General features: G+C 39.5%; 1 protein-coding gene across 1 annotated transcript; it reads right to left on the bottom strand.

The window, feature by feature from the left end:
• Nucleotides 1-2,679: 2,679 nt before the first annotated feature.
• Nucleotides 2,680-22,109, bottom strand: mad2l1 (MAD2 mitotic arrest deficient-like 1 (yeast)). The gene is made up of 5 exons (XM_082161059.1): nt 21,949-22,109; nt 20,894-21,040; nt 10,980-11,100; nt 5,563-5,666; nt 2,680-2,989 (listed from the first exon to the last, which is right to left on the bottom strand). Exons 1-5 carry the CDS (start codon nt 22,010-22,012, stop codon nt 2,817-2,819), a joined length of 609 nt encoding a protein of 202 aa, XP_082017185.1. The 5' UTR covers nt 22,013-22,109; the 3' UTR covers nt 2,680-2,816.

The following is a 22,109-nucleotide window of genomic DNA, read 5'->3' as shown; positions in this document are numbered from 1 at the left end:
CTTCCAACCTTCTTTTAACCTTCAATCTTCTTACGACTTCCATCTATCAACTTTCCTTTAACTTTCTTTTCTCCCTCATTTACTCACACGTTCTTTTCACTTTCTTTAGCACTTTAGCACTGCGTTCACATTCTTTCTCAGACGAAAACTTTAATATCGTCATTTAAATACTGTTCTACTTTCAAACCCACATTAATCACTTTCACATTATCACCTTCTGAGTGGGCATTTACAGTTTCGGGCTAAATGCCCTGCTGACATAGGAGAAATTAAAATAATTAAAAGAAATAAGAATAATTAAAACAGTTTAGTAAAATAGAGTAAAATACAGTACAGTACAAACAGTCGGACGAACAGCGGCACAGTGCTCATTCAGTAAATGCACAGCTAAACAGAAGTGTTTTGAGTCTGGATTTGAATGTGACCACTGTAGGAGCACATCTGATCTCTTCTGGAAGCTGGTTCCAGCTGTGGCTGGCATAATAGCTAAAAGCAGACTCACCATGTTTAGAATGAACCCTTGGTATTTCTAGCTGATATGATCCTAATGATCTGAGTGATCTGTTGGGTTTATATTCAGTGAGCATATCTGCAATGTATTGAGGTCCTAGGCCATTGAATGATTTATATACCAGTAATAATACTTTAAAATCAATCCTAAATCTAACTGGGAGCCAGTGTAAAGACCTGAGGACTGGTGTGATATGTTCATATTTTCTGGTTCTGCTCAGAATCCTGGCGGCAGCGTTCTGTATGAGCTGCAACTGTCTTATGGTCTTTTTGGGAAGGCCAGTGAGGAGTCCATTACAATAATCCACCCTGCTGGTGATGAAAGCATGCACAAGTTTCTATAAGTCTTGTCTGGAAACAAAGCATCTAATTCTTGCAATATTTTTCAGATGATAGTATGCTGATTATGCGTCATCAACATATATGCCTTTATTGTTGTTGTAAGAGGTTAGCGACCCCTAGCGGCGAAGAAAAATATTACATATTGTACCTTAAAAGGTGCTGTATTTCATTTTTGGTTGTACTAAAGCATAAAACTACCATGTAGATATTTAGGAAACATGCAACGTTCACATGAAGTGTGTTTCCCGAAAGCATCATTAGCCAACTATGGTCGCAAGTTATGTCGTTATCAGCAGTTCAACGAGTCTGTGTTTCCCGAAACCATCGTTCCAGCGAACATTCGCGAACAGCATCGCAGAGTTGTGTGTGTGTGTGTGTGCGTGTGCGTGTGTGTAACGACGGCTCTCGACCTGTGGTTAGAAGAAGAGTTTCTCGTTTTTATAACATGTGGACTCAATAAATCCTGATCTTGAGCAAAATAAGCAAGCTGACATTCAGTATCTTTTATTTAGAATACATCTAAATATCATTTATGTCTTTTAGTTTGTCAAGAGATTTAAAGCGTCGTTTATTGAAGAGTGTGCATGTGTGAACTTGATCTAGTAAGTGAGAACGAGTCTATGATTGAATCTGGTAATAAAGCAAAATAACTAACAAAATAAAAATGAGAAATATTCCTCAGATGCATGTCCGTAATTTATAGCAAAACATCTAGCATTAATTCGCTCTCAAACAGATTCATTAAAAGTAGTTATTTTGTAATTTGCAACAATACGGGTTCAGGAAACAGTCGTGACGAGCTAGGTGATTTCTTCAACGATGCAGTTTACTGAAGCAGCGAGTTACAGCGTTGTACAGGAAACACACCTGTGTCGGAGTGTTTAGGTGTGTGACTCACTGCCAGTTCCCCCAATAGTAGCGTATTGCAATGCGAACTGGGTCAGAGATCGCAGACTCTACCCGAACTAAAAAGCCTCGGCATCGTCTAAAAATCTCTATGACCACAATAAGTATGTTCACTCTTTCCCTGTCAACTAAATATTCTGGGGGCCATGAAAATTTGGTTTAAAAAAAAAAGATAAAAAAATGCGGCCAGTGACTGGCAACTTTTTTTCTTTTTTTTTTAAACGCCGGCGGGGAAAGAGTTAAAACGCAGATAAATCAACAATAAAAATAATAATAATACAAATACTCCAATGTAGAATAAAAAACTGCATGGATCAGTATCAAGTAAGAAGTACAGCATCTCACACACACTCGAGTTTTCTTGAGATGAAATGCGAGGCTCTTCTCACAGTAATGAAGCATTAAACACTGATGTCCACAGAAACACCGGCTCAAAGCAGGACCTGCTTCACATCAAACACGTTCACAGCCTTTATTCTGCTCCACATCTTCATAATCGAGTCTCTGTTCGGTGTAATTAATGCGACACTGCTTTACAAAACTACAAACCTTCACTAACCTCAAGCTAGATAGACACGAAACACGAGTAAACTCAGTCCTCACAGATCTTACACGTACATTTCATGTGATGTTTTAAAATAAACGTTCATGGTTGATTCTCTTTACAGTAATGCAAAACAGCTTTTTGGGATAGTTTATAAACCATCATCATACAGTGAGAACTAGTATTACAATCAGGTATAAATACATGAATAATACAGTAGTAAAAAAAATTACAATTAAATTAAAAACTTTTGAATTTGGGATCAAATATATTCTTGACAGGCTTTGAACAAATCTCCTGATATGTAAACTTAGATGTGTGTCGCCATCTAGAGGAAACCGCGAGCAATCAAAGAAACGCATAAATCAACAATACAATCTTGGAAACAAGATATTTATTTTCTGTATTAGGAAATAAAGTCTTTAAAACAACAACAAATAAGAAATAAGCTTTATATAGATATATACACAAGACTGAAACGTAGTAACAGAAGACAGAAGGAGAGCCGGCGCGATCACATGGAGTCCGTCCTCTTGTAGGCCACCATACTGTTGACCTTGTGAATGGAGGTGGTGAAGGAACGCAAGCGCACCTCCTCTGATTGGTCGATGAGCTGAGGCCCAGACTCCTCCCACTGCTCCGGCACCTGCAGGTCTTTATCCGTGTAGATCAGCAGGTCGAACGCGCCTGTCGGAGACGACAAAAACTAAAGTGTTAGTCACATCATAATATGAAGTGCATCCAAAACTTTTAACTTCAATGCACTATAACGATTAAATCAATCATTTGACACAATGTAATTACATCTATAATGACACGGATGACCTTAAACCCACCCCTACCCCCAAACCTGTCCTGAACTAATAGGACATAATATAATATCAGGTAACTACACGAGTTAAGATTAGGTTCAAGGCTAAATCTTACCCAGTTAGTGTAAAATAAAGTGCTACTGTTTTGCAATACATCAACACAAGAAGTAAAACTTGGTTCTACACAGTTTCAGTGCAGCTTCAAAGTCTCGACACGATCCAGCCGAGGAATAAAGGCCTCATTATACTTCTGTGTCGGACCTACGCCGGAGCCGATACGCCGGAGCCGATACGCCGGAGCCGATACGCCGGAGCCGATACGCCGGAGCCGATACGCCGGAGCCGATACGCCGGAGCCTATGCGCCGGAGCCTATGCGCCGGAGCCTATACGCCGGAGCAGGGCTCCAGACTGCGACCAATTGGTCGCATTTTGCGACCATTTTTCCTGCCGGTGCGACCAAATATTTATTTAGGTCGCACTGGCGCGACCACAACGTTGCCGAGCAGCGAATCCAAACAAAATGAAAGTGGAACGAAAATGCGCTACTCCTTTATGCTTCACGGACTGTTTATTAGTTCGGACCAATAATAGACAGCGCAGCGCTCCGAACTTGCCAGTCGCGGGCCGATCTCGATCACGCGACACTGTTACTAGGAGATCCAGTGAAGAAATCCATTGAATTCGCCTGAGAATTAATAACATCATCGCTGCGAGATCCAATGAGAAACATTCCGATTCGGTGCAGAGTTCTCTGTTATAAACCATAGATATCAGATCAAACAGCGCTGACGTGGAAACCAGGAGAAACACTTCTGTTGAATCAGCAACATTCACCATGGATTTAATGTAGTAGCTGTAACCATAATGTGACAGAAATAGTCAAACGCTTACAAGTACTACTCATCTTTTTCCAGCACTTCAAAACTATCATACATAAATGTAATTTTTTATGTGATGACCAACACGTTTTTTTGTTCATCCTTCAAAAATTTTCTTATTTAAACTCTTATTTAAACACTTATTTAAAAATAATAAAATAAATAAATTACCATTGTAAACAGTAGGATGCTTATTGGCTATTTTCACTCCCTAAGATAAAACATTTTTACACTCGGTTTGCTTTTTAATTAATATTAAGACATTATGAATGATAATAATTCAAGTTAACTTCATCTACACCCTAAATTAAGCTTAGTGCTTTATTGTCAGCCCCAGTGCTACCAGATATGTTTTTGTAGAACTCGGTGCTGCTGCCCTCAGATGTTAGTCTGGAGCCTGTGAACTTAAAATAAAACTGCACATTGTAATATCTGTACGTTAAGTCTATTTATTATTAAATAATTTGTCAGTATTACAGTTATTTTGGGGAAAATGTGAATAATTGCATTGCAAGCGGATTTAAGGTGTGCCCCTAAATGTTCCCTATACGCCGGAGCCGATATGCCGTAGGCAACGTGTTGGTTTTAATTTATACTTCTGCGTTGTTGTCCGCGTTGACGCGCACCTAGGGAGCATGTGAAACCCCGAGGGAGGGGTTCTGGCAGACCAATCACAGCTCTTGCGTCCGCGTAGAATTGACGCAGTGTTACATTTTTGGAGAGGTGCACGTCAGGGTACGCCGAAGGGTACGCGCGCTACACACAGCCTACGACGTAGCTACGGCGGCAGTTCAATGCAGAAGTATAAATAGGCCTTAAGAGTCTTATCTAGACAAACCAGCGGACATTTTATAAAACAAATAATCATTTATATACTTCTAACCACTAATGCTCATCTTGCACTAGCTGTGATGCGACACACATTACGTAATCAGGTTGAAAGGTCACGCGTGTTCCGGTTCAGGAATGTAGGGAAGGGTGAAAAACTCCCATCTCATTTTCTCCTCCAGCTTCAAAATCGTCCGACATCATTGTTTTATCTTTTATTTTATTATTTTGTAAAGGGCGTTTGACTCAGTCTTCGCATGTTCGCTTTGTAAACACTGGGTCTGTTCTTACGCCTACGTCACGCTTGACCTTTCAACCTGATGATGTAATGTGTGTCGCATCACAGCTAGTGCAAGATGAGCATTTGTGGATAAAAGTATATAAATGTTTATTATTGTTATAAATGTCTGCTGGTTTGTCTAGATAAGACTCTTATTCCTCGGCTGGATCGTGTCGAGACTTTGAAGCTGCACTGAAACTCACATCTGGACCTTCGACCCGTTGGACCCCATTGAAGTCACTATATGGAGAACAATCCTGGAATGTTTTCCTCAAAAACCCTCATTTCTTTTCCACTGAAGAAAGAAAGACATGAACATCTTGGATGAGGGTGAGAAAATTATCAGGAAATTTCAATTCTGGGGTGAGCTACTCCTTTAAGAGAGTTTCAGACGTGTATCGTTATGGTTATTGTCGTTGGTGTGAATGTTCCTCAATCACAGATGAACTGATGAACTCACAGGCAGTTTCTAGCAGCGGCAGGAAGGTGACGGTGGCGGTGACCTGTCGGATCACAGAGCGGATCTCCTCCTGGATGGCTTTTATGGACTTCTCCCTGGGAGCACTGGAACATACAATTACGAACATTCATATCTGCATTGGTCACGCAAGAGAACATTACAATTAAATCACAGTAAACTTCATGGCTAGGGTTGGGAATCAGATACTTGTTATAAAATAAAATTTTCGATTCCTCTTAATTCCTTTGTGAGGCTGAGCATTTCAATATAACTTCAAACCATTCAAGTGTGTGAGACTCCTGCGCTGCACACACACACACACTAGGGATGGCTCGATACCACAATTTTGGTTTCGGTACGATACCAGAACCTAATACCTCGGTATCGATACTAAATCGATACCACAGGTGACAAATAACCGGCCTCAAAATTTAAGTGAATTGAAACTATTTTATTAAAAAACACTGCTTGAAACTCTGCAGTACCGAATATGCAAACAAAAAGTATCAAAATGTAAAAAATAAAAAAAAAATAAAAAAAAAACAGTCAGGGAACATACAGTAGCCTAGGTTAAATTTTGATTTTGGAAAGAAAAGAAAAAACCTGAAATGATACAATTAAAATAGGTTAATATCTATAATAATAAATTAATATAGAATAATAATAGAATAATGAAATGACATGTTAACCATTAGCTGTCAACAGAGAATTATCAACATTTATAGCATTTATTCATCTTGGTTTGAGTACTGTTTGGGTTCATATTAGTTTAATGCATTGCATAAAGTAGGCTAATGTTAACATGCTAAACATGTATTAGTATATTTAAATAATAATTACTGATTGATCTAGATTAATACATGTTATAATACTGTTAGGTCAGGTTACCTAATGAATGTTGACAAATGTAGCTTAATTGTAAAGTGTTATTCTAACATTCATATTAGTAATATCCATATTACTACTATTACTCTTTCTCTCTCGGCTGATTCCTAGGGGTCGCCACACTAGCAATTTTACTAGCACTAATACTAAAATGAATATTACTAATCTCTTTATTCATTCAAATTCAATTAATATATGATTGTTTGAATGTGCAAAAATTATGAGACCTAAACTTCATTGGTTCTAGCGTGTCATGCAAGCACATTTGAGCTTTCGTGTTTACCGTATCATATTTAATTGATAAGCTCTTATGTATGTGCGCTGATCAGTGTTGTGAATAGAAGTCTAAATTAAATCAGTTGAATGATGCTCACCTGTCGATCTCTGAACTCTTTGAACAAGTCAGGATGAGCAAGTGACAAGTGCTTAGCCAGACTGTGTTGCCTCCCGTGGCTAATTTAAAGCAGCGTTTGTAGAGTGGTGCATTGAGGTCTGTTGCTTCACCTTTCTCATTACTTTTGTAAGCAAAGTAATGCTATATTTCACTCCTACTGCTCTCTTTATTTATTAATTTCGGGCGTGTAGAATCATAGACAGTATGTGTAGAATGAGCTTCATCTGTTTGATCCATCGTGTTCCTCCGTTGTCACGTTTGCCGGTTTTGCGTGACCCGCGTCAGTTTGGGTAGCGCACTGCCGCCTAGCGGTGAACTTCGAAACAGCAGCGCATCAAATACCGAATTGAGCAAAATTATGATATTGTACCGTTTGAAATATAATATATACCGGTATTTTTGCAGTACCGGTATACCGCGCATCCCTAACACGCACACACACACACACACACACACGTGTAACGGTATATTGGATCTGTGCAGCTCTTAAAGTGACAGCAGCCTAATATTCTTAATATAATTAATATTCCTGCCGTCTCTATAATAACACTAATCAAACAAAAGACAAAATTCACTCGTTTTTGACTGAATTACTTGTATTTACAAATAACTTTGTAATGTATATTTTATTTATAAAGTACAGTGTTATTTTACATTTGATTACAGTTTCTGTACATGAATACTGAATCTTAAAACACTTTATTTCAATCGTATATCTTTGTTCAGTTGTATCCATGTTGTGATTGCTGATTTTGTTGTTGTTGTTGTTTAGTTACTGAGTGTTTACTTGAATAATGCTTGAAGTGTATATTAGTTGGGCTAGTTGTTCTTCTGTGGTGTTTTTAAACCACAGCAGTTCCAGCGTTATGGACGTGACATCTGCAGTCAAAACGTAAAATATTAATTCTCAGAAAATGCATTTAATACCAATATATTGAAATGTGTTTATATGTCCATACTCCCTTAATAAAGGAGTCCAGACTAGGGATGTCAACGATTAATCGACGATCGATTAATTGTCGATAATACATTTAATCGATACAACTTATCGATCATGGATTAAGCAGGTCTTCATGCGCGTGCGCGCTGCTCAACCGCGAAACATGTAAAGCCAGCGCGCCGGAGTTATGTTTGGGACTATTTTACACCATCATGACTAAGTTTGCGTGTGCATTCGCAGCCTTTTGTTTTGTGCAAATGTAAGTTGTAATACTGTTTATTTTCTGTAGGCCTATCTATATCTGATTGATCTCATATTGGATGCATTTGGTTAAGAATTAACTCTGTAGTGAAGCGTCCGCTTCAGCGCGCGCAGCTCAAACGGCAGTGCACGACTAATAATGACTATTGGGACTGTAATATTACATAACATTATAAAGAGAACAATATTGTAATAAAACAGTGTGAATTATATATGTGAATTATGTGAATAGAGATCAATTTAATATATGTGCGGGGTTTTTTAACAGTAACATGTTGAACATGTTGAAAGACTGGGGTTGGGTTTAAATAAGTTTGACTTCTTCCCACTCTGTTTCAAGCAATAGATCGATTTATGTTGTAAAGTTGATGAATTTATATTTTCGTATTGATTTAGGGTTGGGCGATGTCCCCTAAATTGGCAGTTGACGATGTTTACAGTAAAACATCGCGATGGACGATGATATCGTCGGGGGGGGGGGTGCTGACGATCACGAAGAGACAGGGAGAGTGCACATTGTAGCTACTTACATCTACTGTGTTTACGCAACGGGAATACTCGGCTTGGCATTTTGAAATGTTTATTTGGCCGTTCAGGCGCGCAACCGAAGACAAAGACTACTATGTTGCGCTCGGAGCGCGTGCGCAGCATCCTGTCAGTAGAATTCAGTTCTCTTTCGCGGCTTATCGTGCTTTTAATATTTCTTTTCAATAGCACATCCTGCTCTTTTCTTTCTCATTCATGTTTTGTTATGAACTTTACATAATCGTCAACTGAAATCTGCGCGGATTATCAACAATACGATACATTTATAGAACATAAAGGGTCTCTGCGGCAAAAGTGAAAGTACCAGCGGCCAACGGGTGAAATGTTTCTCTTTGCACAGCAAAGCACCCGTTTCAATAAAAGGATATATTAAAGTTTATAAAGCCTACTTTTACATTTTCATTGCTGTTTTAAAATGAATTTCGCCATCACCTTAAACAAGCTGCTCTGCTTGAATCCCAGTGCAGGAGCTGTAACTGTTAGGTTACCACAGAAACGTAAGCGTTTGGTAGATTGCTGTGGTGACTCGTGACACTCGCGAACAGCACTGAACACACATGTCTTAATTTTTTTTTATCGTTTGTTGGTAAAGGGTGAGAGACCTTGCGAGCCACACGAGCCATAGGTTCCCAACCACTGGTGTACACACGAAAACGAACTGCCGTGAGACTGGGCTGGTCTGACAGGGTGGGGGGGGCGTGGCATCACGATGGTGGCTCTCCATCGTGATGTCGGTCAGCCATCACGATGGACGATGATATCGTCCATCGGCACAACCCTATATTGATTTAATCAGAATGCTTCTTGATTGCCTTTTGTTATGTGTCATTATATTGCCCGAAATAAATTCATTCATTCAACAAATATGCGCTGGTCAAATCATGCATGATTTAATATGAAGCGTCCGTAACGGTCACTTCCGTAACGCATAATTAGGTTGTTTAGAGCAAATAAGTGAGATGAATTGTCAATTAGTGCCAGGCGGTGTACCGGTTCATACCAAATACCGGTGTTTATTTTTGTTATGATATGAATTTTTAAAATACCGCAATACCGATGTATGTGGCTTTAATAACGATGGGAGCGCGGCGCTTCACTGTTGCACTGTGGTGATGCACGTGTTACTAAGCGTGACTTTGAAGATGGATAGGTTAAACTATAATTGATAGCTGTCAAATTATATTACAGTGTTTCCCATACATTGGTTCACAATATCAACACAGCCTTTTGGAAAATCTATTTGTGGTTGGCATTGACATCGTTGAATAAACATGAGCACTGCACGTTTCAAAATCAAAACGCGGCGCGGGTGTTTTTATATGAATGTATCTGAAGTGAACTGACGGTCTTTAGAAAAGTTTCTGTTTTATTACGATTGAATCTTTCCTGATAAAGCAGCGTTTATGAGCGTTGCTGCTGTGTGTACAGCCGTTACCGGGGAAACCGCTGTTTCTGCCGCTCCTACAGCGCCTCCTGCTGGCACCTCTTTGTAAACAGCCTTGCAAACCTGTATTAATACTAGTGTGGATTTTTTTTTCTTCTACAATATTCACTCATGACAGTAAAATAGGGCATTCTAAGTCAATCTACTGCAGTATTTCCTCTCTCACTCAGTGAAAAATGGGCTTTACACCCAGTCAAGCTTAAAAAAAATTAAATAAAGAACCCGTCATATACCGTGAAACCGGTGTAATTTAGAAAAATACCGTGATGTGGATTTTTGGTCATACCGCCCAGCACTATTGTCAATCATAACTAGAATGGACATATTTTGGCTTTGTACATAAAGTTTCAAATTAACTGTAATAATAATTATTATACAATATAAACTTATACTTTAAATCGTTACGGACGTGACACAGCACTGAAGCGTCATGACCTCCTAAATATAGCCTTTCTAAATTTAAAGTTTATAAAGTCTTTGATCCCTCTTTTTAAAGCATGAAATATGTTTGTTTGAAAAAGCAATTAGTATCTGTCACACCTTATCTGAGGTGAATAAACACAGAAATGTCCTTTAAAATTTACATGACAGCACATCAATACAATAAAATACAGACCCAAATGGACAACTTAGAAAGGGTTTTGATATTTTGATAATAACTTAATTTTTTCATGGCAAGGTTGACATTTGCATGTAATCTCCCCACAGGCAAACGCTCGTTGTGTAAGTGTTCTTTAGCCGGTTGATTTATGTTTATGATAATCAGACACAATGAAATGTTTTGCAATAATGATAGAAGTATTTATTTTTTTCCTAATTGGAATCGATAAGCGGAATCAAAACAGGGTTGAGTATCGTTTTAATTTTAATGATTCCGATTCATGGCTGTGATTTAATCTGAAGATAACGAATCATTATTCTGATATGAGAACGATTAAAACACGTACCCGCTCTCCTTCGCCGCCTTGTCGCACTCGATGTCGAACTGCCATCGCTCCAGAACCTCGTTGGTCTCCAGACACGTGATCACGACCACCAGCTTCTGAACGGTGCAATCGAACAACCATTCTGCAGAGAGACGGACCATCACTGAGCAAACACACTCAAACTACACACAGGAGCGTTCACAGTGAACACAGCGAATCTCAACTTCGGCTGACTGACAGAAACGGGCTCTCTTTAAAGCAGTGGTATAATGCCCTTTTCATAAAGTCTCTGATGTCCCCAGAGTGTGTGTGTGTGTGTGTGTGTGTGTGTGTGTGTGTGTGTGTGTGTGTGTGTGTGTGTGTTTGAGCATAAACAACATCTGCAAAGTTACGACGCTCAAAGTTCAAAGCAAAGGGAGATATTTGCTTTTACAGAAATCACTTAACTACAAGAAACGGCTGGTAGAGACTACACCACATTCCTCCCGGGTTAGTGACATCACCAACCCTAGAATTTTCATAAACCCCGCCCCCGGAACATGCGACAAAGGGGGTGAGTCCAAGTTGAGAAGAGGTGATAGGATTTGATAACACACAAGCAGCTCATTTGCATTTAAAGGGACAGACACAAAACGGTGTGTTTTTGCTCACCCTCAAAAAGTGACAATTTTAACATGCTATATAAAAATATCTGTGGGGTATTTTGAGCTAAAACTTCACACACACACTCTGGGGACATCAGAGACTTATTTTACATCTTGCAAAAAGGGGCATTTTACCACACCTTTAAAATTGTCACTTTTTGAGGGTGAGCCAAAACGCACTGTTTTTGTGTCTGTCCGTTTAAATGCAAATGAGCTGCTGCTCCCGGCACAGGGGGCAGAGCTACAACAGCTTGTGTCCTTTTACCTCACACAGTCATGAACTGAATTTCAAAAACTTTTAGCCTTTTGTTAAAACCGGAGTCAGAAAGATGGAGAGACTCAAGAAGAAGTGACAACATGTAGAAGCAACAGGACATTTCTGAATGGTTAGTTGATGAATTTATGTAGCTTGTGTGTAGTTATCTAGAACAGATTAGCATATTCTGTCTTGATAATCTATAAATAGTGTTCCGGGGGCGGGGTTTATGTAAATTCTAGGGTTGGTGATGTCACTAACCCGGGAGGAAGCTCGTGTAGTCTCTACCAGCCGTTTGTTGTAGTTCCTAAAAAGTGATTTCTGTAAAAGCAAATATCTCCCTTTGCTCTGAACTTTGAGCGTCGTAACTTTGCAGATGTTGTTTATGATCAAACAGCAACATTACACACTCACTAAAGTTAGAAAAGTGGAATCATAATCAACCAGCCCTTTAAATGTAAGGTGTATGAAGGTAAATTGATGTCATAATGAATTGCAAGCGCAGGGTGAGAGTTGTGAAAGTGTACATAAGATTGCAAGCGTAAATTAAATTTGCATGCGCGAGAGAAGATTTGTAAAGGTGTAAATCGCCTTTCAAGTGTAAGAAAAAAATATCTGCAGCGTTTAACTGTTATTCGTAAGTGTAATTAATGTATTGTGAAGCTGCAGCTTCATGCTAAAGCAAAATAAATATGATCTGTATTCTTCTGACTTCCATTTTTCCGCGCTAACACTTTTGGCACGGTTTTTGCGCACAAATACGGCAAAAAGCACTGCAGGCCTGTGAACAGCAATTTGCGACCGAAAACAACAGAGTTAGGAACTGCAAAACAGATTCATTGCGTAAAATCAAACTTTGTGTAAAAAAATAAACTGTTGCAAATGTCTAAATGACTTGTTGTGTGCATGGGGAAAAAAAGTTCCCGTAATAACCCGATTGGTACAGTTGTGTCTTTCTTTTACCTGCGCTTCCAGTTTTGGCACGATTCTCTCACTCATTGAGTTTTGCAAGCGCGAAGAGGAGGGCGGGTCCACCTTCTTCATGTAGCCAATCAAATGGTTTACTCTTATCTGATTGGTTCAATAAACACGCCAGTCACCAGAACACATCTTTATCTTCATTTGGGCTCAGAAACGTTCTGGTTGCCGAAATTAATGCACACATGTTAAATAAATAAACAAATAGATCATGATTGCTTAATAGCCTGTGCACCATTAGGCTGACTATATGAGTCCATACTGAATTTCAAGCTGGTGTGTTAAAGAAAATTTAGAATCTGAACTATTGCTAGGGATGTGCAATTAATTGAATTTCGATTTCGATTTCGATTTTTGCTCCCAACGATCACCAAAATAGTATAATCGAGTAAAAAACTATTATTTTGCCATGTTCTGTTTTGAAAGAACGCTCTTATTTTGTCTTGTGTTCTGAATGACGCGCGCACACGCACATCCGCCCCTCCCGATGCTATAAACTCTCTCAGCTTGAATGTTTAAACTGATCAAACTTAAAACGAAGTAAAAATGATCAACTTTAGTTACGATGCAATGCTGGCCCGATTGTACAAGTGACAATTCCATCATGTCCCGACTCCTGAACGCGAATGTGTAGTTTCGACGCTTGCCTTGTCCAGCGCATTTTGAGAGACAGAGAGAGAGAAGACGCATCACCGCTGAACACTCACGCGGTTTGTGAAATTGCGTCTTGGAGAAAGTTTTAAAATTATTGATTTGATTTTATAATCTGTGTGGATTCATTTAGGCTACTCATACAATCTACATGCTAAAGTGAATCACTGTTTGCGGGGGAATTTCCCGCATTAGGCTATAAGTGGTAGACCTGCGGGAATATATTAAAATACTATATTATTTATTTTAATAGTTCAAAAAGTACAATCAATGTTCAAATTTCGATTTTTTAAGAATTGTTGAAAGGTGTATTTGGTAACACTTTACAATAAGGTTCATTAATTAGCATTAGTTAACAATAATGAACAATACTTCTACAGCATTTACTAATCTTAGTTAATATTAATTTCACCACTTACTAATACGTTATTAAAATGAAAGGTTGTATTTTTTAACATTAGTTAATGCACTGTAAACTTAACATAAACAAACAATGAACAGCTGTATTTTTATTAACTAACATTAAAAAAGATGAATAAATACTGTAACAAATGTATTTCTCATTGTTAGTTCATGTTAGTTAATACATTAACTAATGTTAACGAATTAACATTATTGTAAAGTGTTACCGTGTCTTTTTAATAAATGCAACACGTTCCCAAAGTCATGTGAAATAATCGCGTTACATAATCGTGATTTCAATACTGACCAAAATAATCGTGATTATGATTTTTTCCATAATCGAGCAGCCCTAACTATTGCATGCATAATTTCACCTGTCTACTGATTGGGAGGATTCCATAATTACTATTATTATTTTACTAAAATGAGTTACAATAATATTTTTTTGTGTATGTTAAGAGCATCTCTAAATTATGCACCATTTATCACGTGCAATGCCATCGTGTAACCACTAGATGGCTGTATAGCCCTATACATTAACATATCAAGAGGCTGTATATTCCCTGGTTGCTGGGTTTTTATTCAGACATAATTAGTTACTTTTTGTCAAAGTTGAGTTTATGTTGATTTAGTATCAGTTTTTCATTACAGTCAAATCTGGACACAGAGAAGGCATTTTGTTATTTATACTAGCTACATAAAATAGCTTGATCAGTCACATGAAAGTAATCACTAATCAGAATCAATATTGACAATGCAACCAAGCCAATATTTCAAAATATATAATTATGACCGCCGCTAGCGTAGCTAGCCGGTCATATAGGGATTGTCAAAGTTTTTTTTTTTTTTTTTTTTTGTCACCTTACTGAATTTTTCGTCAACGATACCAGGGACACCGAAACACCGGGGAACATGAAATTTGGTGGGCATGTAGCCCCACTAGACTTCTAAGGAAAAATTTTGTTTGGTCCCCGGGGGCCACTCCCCCCCCGCGCTGGGCCCCCCCAAACCCCAAAAAATGCAGTTTTTCCTAAATAACTACCTGAACCGTGGCACCGAGGATGAAGAAATTATGGTATGTTGGTCTACTAGACTTTTACGGAAAAATTTCGTTTGGTCCCTGGGGGCCACTTCCCCCCCCCTGCGCTGGGGCCCCCGTAAATTTTTCGTCAACGATACCAGGGACACCGAAACACCGGGGAACATGAAATTTGGTGGGCATGTAGCCCCACTAGACTTCTACGGAAAAATTTCGTTTGGTCCCCGGGGGCCACTCCACTTTCATCCATGGGGGGTATAAAATAAATTCATTTATGTGCACATTTAGTGACTGTACACTCATCGGCCTGTAGATGGTGCTGTTGAGCGAAGGGTTGCTGGTTTAGGATGATACTGTCACACACACACACATGCAGGAATACAAACAAACGCAAGCATGCACACACACTGACATCCACACGCACAGACACACACCCATACACACACATACAAATCCACATGCACAGACACACACACACAAGCGCACACATGTACGCACACATACACACACACACTATTACTTTTTTTAGGTATATACATAAACACGCAATACAGCCAAATTACTCCACGTCATTTATTTTTGTGGAAAGCCAGTGCAGGCCTGAGCGGCGGTCATATTTTGTACCGCGATGCGGTACATCTAGTTGAGTGTTAAATACCACGAACAGAGACATGATGTGAAAAACACTGCATCAGAATTGTATTTTTACATAAAGAATGGGTATTAAATGTTTTGATTGTAAAGTTTAACATCTGCTCAATGGTGTAACAGATTATATAACATATCAAATTTCAATCCAGTAACGTTAACACCAGCTTGAAATTCAGTATGAATGTTAGTCAGCTTTAATCAGCCCAATGGTGCACATCTTATTAAGCAATCATGACTTATTTGTTTATTTATTTATTTGTTTATCTATTTATTTAACATGTATGTGTGCATTAAAAGTACCATTTCGGCAACCAGAACGTTTCTGAGCCCAAATGAAGATAAAGATGTGTTCTGGTGACTGGCGTGTTTATTGAACCAATCAGATAAGAGTAAACCTAGAGTCAGCGAGAAGCTCATTTGATTGGCTACATGAAGAAGGTGGACCCGCCCTCCTCTTCGCGCTTGCAAAACTCAATGAGTGAGAGAATCGTGCCAAAACTGGAAGCGCAGGTAAAAGAAAGACACAACTGTACCAATCGGGTTATTACGGGAACTTTTTTTCCCCATGCACACAACAAGTCATTTAGACATTTGCAACAGTTTATTTTTTTACACAAAGTTTGATTTTACGCAATGAATCTGTTTTGCAGTTCCTAACTCTGTTGTTTTCGGTCGCAAATTGCTGTTCACAGGCCTGCAGTGCTTTTGACCGTATTTGTGCGCAAAAACCGTGCCAAAAGTGTTAGCGCGGAAAAATGGAAGTCAGAAGAATACAGATCATATTTATTTTGCTTTAGCATGAAGCTGCAGCTTCACAATACATTAATTACACTTACGAATAACAGTTAAACGCTGCAGATATTTTTTTCTTACACTTGAAAGGAGATTTACACCTTTACAAATCTTCTCTCGCGCATGCAAATTTAATTTACGCTTGCAATTTTATGTACACTTTCACAACTCTCACCCTGCGCTTGCAATTCATTATGACATCATTTTACCTTCATAAAGGTGAGACTGATTCATTCACAGCCATTTTAAGCGTTGGCCACTGATCAACATATTTAGTGTTCATTTTGCCATTCACAAGGTTGGTACAGACACTGTAAAATGAAATTCCAGGACTTTAAGCACATTTTTGGTTTAAGGACTACAATCAGATCTCACTTAAATGTATTATCTTTCAAATTCTAAAAAATTCAAAGCTGTATCGTATACTTGAATAATATGAGCAATATCACACTCATAGCCATGTGAAACGGCTCTATATCAATATAAGACTTAAATTGCAAAAAGTCAAATTCAATCACTTCAAGCATCTTGTATGAACCCAGCATTAACTGACATACAAGCGGCTCATCTGTGATGTAATGTCTCTTGTAGTATAAATATAACAACTATAAATGTTTATTAAAGTCAGCATGAAATGGAAGTTGTGCTGGTCTTTTCTCCTCTATTGTGTCGGGTCGGTCTTTTCTCCTCTATTGTGTCGGTCTTTTCTCCTCTATTGTGTCGTATACACGAGTGAAACGCATCTGAACAAGACCGAATGTGGGCGGGGCTTGATTTAGTCTGCGAGGAACTGATTGGATGGTTGTGGTTTGCTATTGGCTGATCTCATGTGAGTGACAGGTTGCCCCGCCCTCGTCATCAGAGAAGAGAAGAGATGTTATTCTGATTCAAGATTACCAGGAACATGAATTAAAAAGCAATAACTGATTTGAACAGAGTCTAATATAGAGGGTTTGCATTGACGTGACGTTCCCTCATCCGGACTGAGTGTCAGAAGAGCTGAGAGTGACTGGAGTTAATAGGAGAAACTGCGAGTAAAACAAACCATTATCAGTTTAAACTAAAGCTTGGACTCGATCTAGTGTTCCTTACAGCTTCCCAAAGATCCAGTGATCCGTGGATATCGACATGCAGCAGGAATCGTGTTTCCTCACATTTATATGAGTCAGATTTCCACGCAGAGGAAATACATAAAGCACAATTTGCCTGTGAATGCTTTATATAAACACAATATAGATCTAAATCCATGTGATCACTCATATCAGTGTTATATATATCACCCATCCATCTAGAAATACTTGTATGTGTTGTTTAAAAACATCCAATTATGCAGAATATACAATGGTTCATATTTAATTGACTTGTCAATACAATATATAGGGTGTGATTTTACCCCATAATTCTGCATATTGACTAGCCTGGGTTTCCCCATGATGCCTTGAGCGCAGCGCGATTTTATTCAGGTTGCTAGGCAGCCTGGACACCATGGACCAGATTTTCCCCTCAAAAAGGGAACCAATCACAGAATGGGGAGGAAGCTGCAAGACGATGACGACATCTATGCGACACACCGAAGCAGTTTGTTTATATCTATGGATCCAACATGGCATCAGACGCGAAGTTACCTTTCGATGCAGCCTTAGATAGTGTTCTGAGTAGTTTAGAACCTCGTCGAATTTCAGTCGCTCTACATGCGTCATCTGGTATAATTGAAACGATTAGCTATGAGCTACGCACAGGCGCATTTGATAGACATTCGTAGCGCCCAATAAACGGCTCTGGGCATTCGTAAACCACGCCTCAAATACGAGAAAATGAACATGTGGTTCCCAGACCACGTCTCAAAGAGAAAGAGGTCTGACGTTAGCCAGGCTACATATGGACAATAATAACTGCGAATCCTCCTTTCTCTGCCTGGATCCAGTGGTGTGTGTGAATTGCAGTGATGTATTTGCTTCTCTGTTCTTCAGCTTTCAGGAGTGTGTAACAATACACCTCAGATTTCGTCAAATCTGGTTGTTCAGTCGATCTCAAAGCTCTTTCCCGTTTTAGATGCGTTTAGTGTGTTTTCCGTGGCATTCGCGCCGAAAACCAATGCTGTCGTGCCACTCAGTGTGTGTGTTTCCTTAGACAGGTGTGTGTGTGTGTGTGTGTGTGTGTGTGTGGTGCTGTTTCTTCAGACAGGTGTGTGTGTGTGTGTGTGTGTGGTGCTGTTGTTTCCTCAGACAGGTGTGTGTGTGTGTGTGTGTGTGTGTGTGTGGTGCTGTTGTTTCCTCAGACAGGTGTGTGTGTGTGTGTGTGTGTGTGTGTGTGTGTGTGTGTGTGTGTGTGTGTGTGTGTGTGTGGTGCTGTTTCCTCAGACAGGTGTGTGTGTGTGTGTGTGTGTGTTGCTGTTGTTTCCTCAGACAGTGTGTGTGTGTGTGGTGCTGTTGTTTCCTCAGACAGGTGTGTGTGTGTGGTGCTGTTGTTTCCTCAGACAGGTGTGTGTGTGTGTGTGTGTGTGTGTGTGTGTGTGTGTGTGTGTGTGTGTGTGTGTGTGTGTGGTGCTGTTGTTTCCTCAGACAGGTGTGTGTGTGTGTCAGTGTTGTAGTCGAGTCACCAATTGTCGAGTCCGAGTCAAGTCTCGAGTCCCCGTGTTCGAGTCCGAGTCCAAGTCCGAGTCACCAATGAAGAGACCGAGTCGAGTCCGAGTCGAGTCACCATTACCTGAGTTCGAGTCCGAGTCGAGTCTCGAGTCCCCAGTGTTCGAGTCCGAGTCGAGTCATCAAGGTTGAGTCTGTGTTATATTTCAAGACTGCCAACATTTCTCTACTCTGGCACCTTTAAAGAGCTGATATAATTATAAAAGAGGGTCTACATTAAACAAAAATGACACCACTGTGTTGACAATTATAAATAATAAATACAATATAAATAAATATAAATAAAAACTTTGATTTCAATAATGTAGGCTATTAGTAGGCTAAATGTTGAAATGAACATTAACAATGCTGTAGAAGTGCAGTTTATTAATAGTAGCCTAAATGTTAACTAATGTAGTTAACTAGAGTTTAATAAATGGAACATATTGTAAAGTGTTACCGATTTGTTATACACCGATTCAGACGTCTCGTGAGTTCGTTGTTGGACAGATGGTCAGTTGTTTTAACCATTCATTAAAGTGAATCGTTCAAAGGAGTCATTAGTTCGCGAATCGGACGTGTCATTAATGGACGTGTAGCCTTGTGTGATTATCTCGGCAGTTTAGGACAGGACAAGATTTGTGTCAACACAGAAAACATTTCATCACTAGATAGGTCTTTTCGTTTATTGAAATTGTGGCTAATGTCAGCTGAATGTGCGGAACGCTTTTCAGAGAAGATAAGGCAAACGTTTTTTGTTTTTTTTTCAGCACAATTCACACCTCGCGGTAATTCAGGAGAAACAAATCTCTGAATGATCTACGTGAAACTTCGGTCTTCCGACCTTTTACTATCGTGTCAATTGATTTTGTTAATATGCGTGAGGAGGGAGCACCGCTCGTGTTGTTTGAAGACGGCGAGAGCGCGCGCGCGGCTGGGGCTTTCTCTCTGCTCGTTCATATATGCAGGAAAAAAAGAGATCCCGTCCGGTCTTGGAGCCCAAAACAGGAAAAGTGTAACATCTTATATCAAATTTTAAATCCTATTTAGTCAGAAACTTCATCCAACGTCATTCATTTGATGAATGCTCAAGTCCGATTTTATATCCTCGAGTCCGAGTCCAAGAACGAGTCATCAGTCCGCGAGTCCAAGTCAAGTCACGAGTCCTGAGAATAGAGTCTCGAGTCGGACTCGAGTCCAGAGAATAGGGACTCGAGTCGGACTCGAGTCCGAGTCCAGGACTCGAGTACTCCATCACTGGTGTGTGTGTGTGTGGTGCTGTTGTTTCCTCAGACAGGTGTGTGTGTGTGTGTGTGTGTGTGTGTGTGTGTGTGTGTGGTGCTGTTGTTTCCTCAGACAGGTGTGTGTGTGTGTGTGTGGTGCTGTTTCCTCAGACAGGTGTGTGTGTGTGTGTGTGTGTGTGTGTGTGTGTGTGTGTGTGTTGCTGTTGTTTCCTCAGACAGTGTGTGTGTGTGGTGCTGTTGTTTCCTCAGACAGGTGTGTGTGTGTGTGTGTGTGTGTGTGTGTGTGTGTGTGTGTGTGTGTGTGTGTGTGTGTGTGTGTGGTGTTGTTTCCTCAGACAGGTGTGTGTGTGTGTGTGTGTGTGTGTGTGTGTGTGTGTGTGGTGCTGTTGTTTCCTCAGACAGGTGTGTGTGTGTGTGTGTGTGGTGTTGTTTCCTCAGACAGGTGTGTGTGTGTGTGTGTGTGTGTGTGTGTGTGTGTGTGTGTGTGTGTGTGTGTGTGTGTGTGTGTGTGTGTGTGTGTGTGTGGTGCTGTTGTTTCCTCAGACAGGTGTGTGTGTGTGTGTGTGTGTGTGTGTGTGTGTGTGTGTGTGTGTGTGTGTGTGTGTGTGTGTGTGTGTGTGTGTGTGTGTGTGTGTGTGTGTGTGTGTGTGTGTGTACCTTTGAGTTGTGTGATGACGTTGGTGAGGTAGTTCTTCAGCTTGGAGTCAGTGGTGAGATGAAGACTCATGTCGTATTGTGTGACTCTGGTGAAGGTTTCCGCTGGATAAATCCCTCGCTGGTAGAGAATACTGTTGATCCCGAACGCTACAGAACACAAACATATTATTTATTTACATATAAAGTATTTTCTGGAACGGCTACAAAGGCACTGCACACTATTGCTAACTGTACAGTAACTGTACAAACGTCCTCCTTCAGATCATGCTTCACGTGTCTTGTAAAAATTAAGTAAACACAAGATATCTGATATTGTTAGTAATATTTCCAGATCAACCCTCACTGAACTAGAGCAGCAACTCAGGTTTGCTTAATTATCTATATATTATTTTCACTGAGTATCAAATATGATCATCAGGCTTTTAAGGAAGGTTTATTTGCTCATCTCTCGATCATCACTGTAATGCATTGCATTATATGTTGTAAAACTACAGAGGTTTGGTCATACAACTAAACATTTAAATATCATCTAACGTTAAGACACATATTTATATATGCATTTTATGCAACTAGATGCAATCATGTTATTGAATTAATTTATCTTACTTTTTGGCCACATAAATATCAGCTTAGCAACAAATTGCATATTTTTACCCTCTGAATAAAATTCAGGAAATCTCCTTCTCGAGCATGAACTCCATAATCTCATACTATATTAAACATAAAAGCGTGATGCATCAAATGCGATGCTCAAAAAACACATATGCAAACTCTTTTTACATTTATTTTTATAGTCTAAATGTCCAATACATTTTTATTTCATTCAATTTTTCGGACTATTTCACATGTCAGGCTTTACAGGGTTAGCGATCACATATGAACATCTTTTAACACATTTAAAAATTAAAACCGCTGTCTACTTTAACAATGGCACGAGACTTTTGAAAGAATATTCGCACACCTCAGGACGCCATTCGGTTTCAATTCTATCTAGACAAACATTAACGACGCCATGAAACGCATTCATCTGTCCGAAAATCAGTAACGTTACTTACAGAAAAATTCGGCAACAAGTTCCGCACTGCCCTTCAGAGTGATTCCCTTCAGCGTCTTAGACATCTTGACTTGAGTTTAGATTCGGTAGGTTTGCGTGTAAACTCGAGTCCTCGATGCTGCTTGTTTTCTATTAACCGCCAAACAGTTTGAATCTGACGCT

The sequence above is a fragment of the Leuciscus leuciscus genome (assembly GCF_965113295.1).
Source record: "Leuciscus leuciscus genome assembly, chromosome: 2".
NCBI lineage: Eukaryota > Metazoa > Chordata > Actinopteri > Cypriniformes > Leuciscidae > Leuciscus > Leuciscus leuciscus.
This window is presented reverse-complemented; position numbering and strand designations above follow the sequence as displayed.